This window comes from Daphnia pulicaria, chromosome 8 (assembly GCF_021234035.1).
Source record: "Daphnia pulicaria isolate SC F1-1A chromosome 8, SC_F0-13Bv2, whole genome shotgun sequence".
Taxonomy (NCBI): Eukaryota; Metazoa; Arthropoda; class Branchiopoda; order Diplostraca; family Daphniidae; genus Daphnia; species Daphnia pulicaria.
Genome location: NC_060920.1, coordinates 10,929,175 through 10,935,544, shown reverse-complemented (window position 1 = coordinate 10,935,544; position 6,370 = coordinate 10,929,175). Strand labels below are relative to the sequence as shown.

General features: G+C 42.5%; 2 protein-coding genes across 2 annotated transcripts; one reads left to right on the top strand and one right to left on the bottom strand.

Moving 5' to 3' along the window:
• On the top strand, window positions 1-2,074 carry LOC124311193 (2-oxoisovalerate dehydrogenase subunit alpha, mitochondrial-like). Its single transcript, XM_046775572.1, has 9 exons — window positions 1-229; window positions 296-460; window positions 521-716; window positions 778-939; window positions 1,008-1,152; window positions 1,213-1,416; window positions 1,484-1,622; window positions 1,710-1,837; window positions 1,908-2,074. The coding sequence occupies exons 1-9, from the start codon at window positions 146-148 to the stop codon at window positions 1,984-1,986; spliced, it is 1,302 nt and encodes a 433-aa protein (XP_046631528.1). The 5' UTR covers window positions 1-145; the 3' UTR covers window positions 1,987-2,074.
• Window positions 1,862-6,285, bottom strand: LOC124310871 (WASH complex subunit 2-like). Its single transcript, XM_046774976.1, has 4 exons — window positions 5,973-6,285; window positions 3,001-5,910; window positions 2,554-2,938; window positions 1,862-2,479 (listed from the first exon to the last, which is right to left on the bottom strand). The coding sequence occupies exons 1-4, from the start codon at window positions 6,093-6,095 to the stop codon at window positions 2,355-2,357; spliced, it is 3,543 nt and encodes a 1,180-aa protein (XP_046630932.1). The 5' UTR covers window positions 6,096-6,285; the 3' UTR covers window positions 1,862-2,354.
• Window positions 6,286-6,370: the final 85 nt, after the last annotated feature.

Here is a 6,370-nt window from a genome sequence, read left to right as displayed (position 1 = left end):
ACGACTACCAACCATTTTTCTCTTCCGACGAAATTTCTTCTGCTGCTGTGTTATCGTTTGAACTAAATTTTACCGAGGAAAAATCTCTGTTGGAGAGGAAGCGTTTTGAATTCTACTTTATCGCATCAATTAAAAAGCCTGCATTATGTTACCCATACGGCTAGCTCGTTTTGGTATTCGCTTGGTAGCTGCCAACTGCAAGCGAATCAACATTGGCTCTCTTTCTCAAGTGCGTATAATATAGTTATACATTTTTGTTTGAAGGGAAAATCAATAATTGATTTCATTAATGAAGGTTGCAAGAGAATTTTCTTCAGATGAAAGACCACAGTTTCCCGGTTCGCGCTCCCAGTGGACTGAAAAGCTAGAATTCATTCGCCCTGACCTCTACGATGGGATCCCAGTCTACAGAGTTATGGATAGGAAAGGAAAAGTCATAGACCCTAGTCAGGATCCTCAAGTAATATTTTATAATCCTATTAAAGGCAACAAATTCACTAATGACTAACATACCCAATAGTTGTCTGAAGAAATGGTCATCAAAATGTATAAATGCATGACCCAACTCAACACCATGGATAGAATCTTGTATGAATCTCAACGTCAGGGAAGAATTTCTTTCTACATGACAAACTACGGGGAAGAAGGTACTCATATTGGAAGCGCAGCTGCCTTAGATCCAAAGGATCTTATTTTTGGACAGTACAGAGAAGCTGGTAAGTAGTTTACCCTTCAAGGACTTTTATCAACCATTCTAAAATTGTTTTCCTTCATCAGGAACATTGATGTGGAGAGGATTCACACTTGATCAGTTCATGAACCAGTGCTATGGTAATGTAGATGATGGTGGCAAAGGAAAGCAAATGCCAGTGCATTATGGCTCAAAAGAACTCAATTTCGTAACGATTTCTTCGCCGTTGGGTACTCAAATGCCTCAAGGTAATTGTCGATGAAATAACTCTAGAAATTGTTTCCTAACCATTAAGCCCTATTTATTTGCAATAAAGCTGTGGGTGCTGCCTATGCATACAAGAGATCCCAGAATGGTTTGTGTGTCATGTGTTACTTTGGTGAGGGAACATCTAGCGAAGGAGATGCTCATGCCGCCCTAAACTTTTCCGCAACATTAGATTGCCCAGTCATTTTCTTTTGGTAAGTGGTGTTTCTACTTTGATGAAATAACACTAACCTTTACATCTTTGCGCCAATCAGTCGTAACAATGGTTACGCCATCTCAACTCCTTCCAAAGAGCAGTACCGTGGTGATGGAATTGCCGGCCGTGGCCCCGCTTACGGCATGTTGACCATTAGGGTTGATGGTAACGACGTTTTCGCCGTTTATAATGCCACGCTGAAGGCACGGCAAGTGGCTATCAGCGAGATGCGGCCTGTCCTAATTGAAGCCATGACTTATCGGTTAGTGAAACGCTAGATTATTACCTAAAGTGCATGATAATTACCTAATTGGTCGAATCGTTTTCAGAATCGGACATCACAGCACATCAGACGACAGCACTGCCTACCGTAGCGTTGATGAAGTTCGTTACTGGGATGAGCGTGACCATCCCATTTCCCGTCTGAGGAATTATATGTTATCAAAAGGATGGTGGGGAGATGCTCAGGTACTTACCGTTTTTGCTATGCCCTCACCGCATGGCGAGGAATGGAGATATAAAATTTTCTTAATCTCATTGGTGACGTCTTTTCAGGAGAAAGAGTGGAAGGAGGATTGCAAGCGCCAGGTCATGACGGCCTTCGCCCGTGCAGAAAAGAAACTAAAACCCAACTGGAAAGAAATCTTTACTGACGTTTACCATGAAATGCCATCCCACATAAGGTAAACTTTTATTTTTCTTCTGGCTGACTCAAAAGTATTAATATATTTTGTGTTATCTCTCTTCTTATAGGGAACAAATGAAACAGATGGAAGAGCATGTACAGAAATATGCAGAACATTATCCACTAAAGAACTTCACGAAAGATTAAAGATATTCTAGATGTAAACTTGTGTCGTTGTTCAAAGATGATTGATGTTATGAAGCAGACGAGAAAATATTACCAATAATGATACACATATGCTGGAAAGGGATACTTACAGTAAATTATAACTTTGTAGAAGAAAAATTTGTTGGGTTTTATAGGCCACGATCAGTATAATAAGGCCTCGAATGGAATGCTTTCTATTTAGAAATTATGCCCATGCCAATTACGAGGAAAGAATAATCACAGAATATGTTAAGAGTTTAAAAAGTTTCTTTCTTAATACGATATTGGGCAACATGATGATGAAAATAAAGGCACCTAGGCCGACTTAGTTTCGAGACTAGACTCGCTCGAAGGGAGGATATCGTTACTCATTGTTGGAAATGTAGAAGGGGATCAGATGCTGCTGCAGCAGCAGCTTTATTACCGCTTACAACTAAAGTAGGATCTGGCTTCGGGCGATTATGCAGCTTCGGTGTGCTGGCGAACAGATCATCTAATAAACAATTTGACAGGTGCTTTAGAACGTGCTGGTGCTTTGAGAAAAGGGTTGTATTTTAAAGAGCTTACCATCATCATCAGAATCGGCAAGCAGGAACGAAGGCGTAGTGACCTTTTTCGGTGTCGGAATACTAGACTGGCTGCTTAAAACGCTGTCATCCGTACCGGATCCCATCAAGGTGGAATTGATTTTGGCGTTAGATATTAAACCTCCTTTCCGCAAAGGCGCCTCAGCTTTGGACAACGTGCCGGATGCGCTAGTTTTGAAAAGCTCTCCGCCGTCGGAGCTATCAGAATCGTCAAAAAGCGATCGATTCGCAGGTTTTGTTTCGCTTTCAACCACAAGGCTAGCCTCCTTTTTATCCAGTTTCAATGGCGACGGTAACGGTGAAGTAACAACCGGACTGACAACGACTGTTGTGGTTTCCTTGGGAAGTTGAATAGTCTCTTCGGCCTGTAAGACAAATAGTAATTAAGTCACACACATAATTATTACAGCACAGGTGTAAGCGTTACCTTAGTCACCATTGAATTGTCGTCGTCGTCCTGGATTTGGGAACGTCGGAAATTACGAGTTGGTGGCTTTCGGCTCCTTGGAGCTTTCGGCCGTTGTTTACTAACACAATCGAGCAGATCACTGTTTTGTGCAACTTCCTCGTTATCTTTATCTTGCGACTCGCCTGGCATGATTTTCTGTTCCGCTTTCGTCGGGCTAGGCGGATTGCTTATCACGGGACTGGGAATGCGAGGACCAAACAGCGGGACACCACCGAACGGCTTGCGGACAACAGAATTCGAAATTGGGGTGATGTCTTCATCATTCGGCGTAGTGGCCGTCGATCCTGCTGCATTCGAAAACGGTAACGAATTCGGTTGTTTGGCGAGAGACAACTTCAGCGAGGCTATCCGACCTGCTATCTTATCTACGGTTTCGGCTGAGGCTTGAGGTTTCACTTCCGTCTCCGGAGATTGTCTACTATCACGCTCGTTGCTTGAGGTCTCACTTTTCTCAGGGGCTTTTTGAGACGTTACGGGAGGTTGAGGTAGGGGTTGTTTTTGTTCTACAATACTAACAAAGAGATCTTCGCCTTTGATCGCATGTTGTTGAATTTCCTCTGTTTTGGGTGAGATTTTCACAGGCACAGGTTGTGGCGGTCGTTTTTCAGCTTGAATTCCAAACAGGTCTTCATCGTCCGATTCTTCAAATGCCTTCAAGACGGGAATCTGTTGACGGATTGATGATTGGAGAGCGGGGGGTTGGCTACAAAAGAGATTGTCGGGGACATTGACAGGTAAAGACATGGGTAGTTCCGAAGAAGCAGGTAATGATGTTGATGCAGAGACATGTTTATCGCTAGGCATTTTAATTATAGCGGGATCAGCTGCTACCTTCATTGGCGACGTCGGTTTCTCCGTCACCTGAGCGACCATCCCACCACACGCCGATCCGTCTGCTGAGCTTTCTGGTTTCCGAGCAATAAAAGGATTTCCGGACAAAGATGTGGGTTTTGTTGGCAGAACTCCACTAAAAAAATCATCAGGGCTACGGACAATTGCCTCGGCAACATCCACGGAGATTTTGGATGGTGGGACGTCAGTAAATAAATCTTTACCTTTGGAATCTTTTTGAACATCTTGCAAGGCAGGTACTTTTGTTGCAAGAGGCGGGGGTTTCGCTGAAACTGAAACGCCAGCAAATAAATCTTCATCATCCGAGTCATCGTCGAATAAAAGCGATGGTTTAGCCTTTAATTTTGGATGTTGCTCAATATGAATTAGCTTGTTATCATTATCTTTAGCTGAAGCCTGCCGCTTTTGTTCTTCTTGTTCTTCCTTTCCTTCGCCGTTTTGAATCGGAGTGGACTGATGCCGACTTGACTGTGTAACTAATTTATCTGGTAGTGGAGAGGACGATAAAGTCTTGGGAGGTACGACCAACGTCGGAGCCTTATTCTTAGTGACAACAACATTACGAAAGAGATCTTCATCGCTATCTTCGCTGTCGGCAAAAAGATTCCTTTGCTGTGGCTGTTCGGATCTTTGGGGTTGTTTGGTTTGAAGAACTGGCTGTTGGTCTTGTGGTTTGGGTACTGCAACCTTAACTGGCAAGATAGATTTCTTGGAAACAAAATCCGGCACGTCTTCGTCGTCGAATAAAGACCCCGATTTAATTGGAGGCGCTGCCACTGTGATGGTGGGTGGTAATTGGGAATTCTTCGGCTTGGCAATCTGAGATGAAAATATGTTGTCCTCGTCATCTGAATAATTTGCTGCTACCTTTACGATTGGTTTAGCAACTGGTTTTGAAGTTGTTTCGTTTGCCGTAATAGCTCCACTGAAAAGGTCGTCCTCGCTGTCGCTCGATCCGAATAAAGCACTACTCTTGGTCTTGGCAAACGTTGGAGTGTTATTATTTTTGGCCACAACAAGTTGAGGAATAGATGGTGGAAGTTTCGATTCTGGTTGACTGAATAGATTAGGAGGAACAGCAGGTACTTTGGGTAAATTCGTTTTGAAAAGTTCACCTTCCGATTCACTGCTATCATCAAACAAGTTTCTCTTTTTAGGTGGCTTAATAATCTCTCTTGAAGGTTCGGTATCAGACTTTGGTTGTACGGCAGCTACGATGTGAGAAGGAATGGAATTTTCAAGTTCCTGGCGCTGAGATTCACTTTTGACAGGTACTTTTGCATTAGGCGTTACGTACGCTTCAGAAGTCGTTTTCAATTTTGAATCTCCTGCATTTTTCAGTCGAGCACTCAGTTCTTCTTTAAGATTACCGAGAGTCGGCCTTTTCATCGTTTCATCAATCTCTTTGTTTTCATTACAAATTCCGCCGCCCGCTTCAGACATAGAAGAGACATCTGAATCTGAATGCACTCGATTTTCAACAGGTACAGGCACCTGCAAATTTGACTTCAAAGAGGGGGATGACTGAACAGATGACAGAGTGCTGTTGGATGTCTGGATAGGTAGCTGAAGGTTTGAAGATGATCCAGACTTGAACTTTTGTCCTTCTGCAACTCCAACAGTAGGGCTATCAATGAACTCTTCTGTCCCTAATAAGTAAGGCAATGATCTGGAGTAATGACTGTTGGGATTTCTGTTCAGTGACTGAGAAGAGTTTCCATTGATTCGCTCTTCAAAATTAGCTATTTGCGCTTTTACAGCAGGCAAGCCTTCTCTAATGGCTTCTTTTATTTTGGGTACAAAGTCTATGGAAGTAATAACAGGCTGGATTTGAGTGGTGGATTCTTCTCTCTTCTCTGTGACTTCTTCATCATACACTCGTTTTTCCATGAACTGTTTTGTGGATATCAAGTTAAGATTCTGAATGCAATACTCAACTTCAACACATGCAGATGTTGTGTCCTCGTTCAGTGCATCCAAATCTTTCAGCAAGCCGTTGGCACTGGAGACCATCCTCTGGAAGGCAAAATGACAAATGTAAACAAAGAAAAATGAACAATATCTGTGTTGAGACCCACCAACGAAAGGTTCTGCATGCATTTTAATAGAGCCACGTCTGACGCTAAGGTTAGAGATTGGCAATTCCTCAAGGAATCTGGAGTCCAACAATTGGGATCTTCGCCCTCCTTAATCTGATCCATTGAAAAATCTATTTCAAGCACTTACTTAAAGTTAAAAAGCATCGAATTCATGGCAAAATAAAACACGTTATTTAATTTTTTTATGACGCGTATAAGCACCACAAGTAACTATCACGAAGAACAAATTAAACTTGTTTTTTCCGTATCAGCTTTAGAGGTTTCACTTGTGTCACAACAATCGTTGTAAATGTTGAACAACGCTGCCACTTCGACAATTTCGAACGAAGAAAAGAGAATTATTAAAAAACCGAAGCCCGCCTTTATTTGAATTGGTA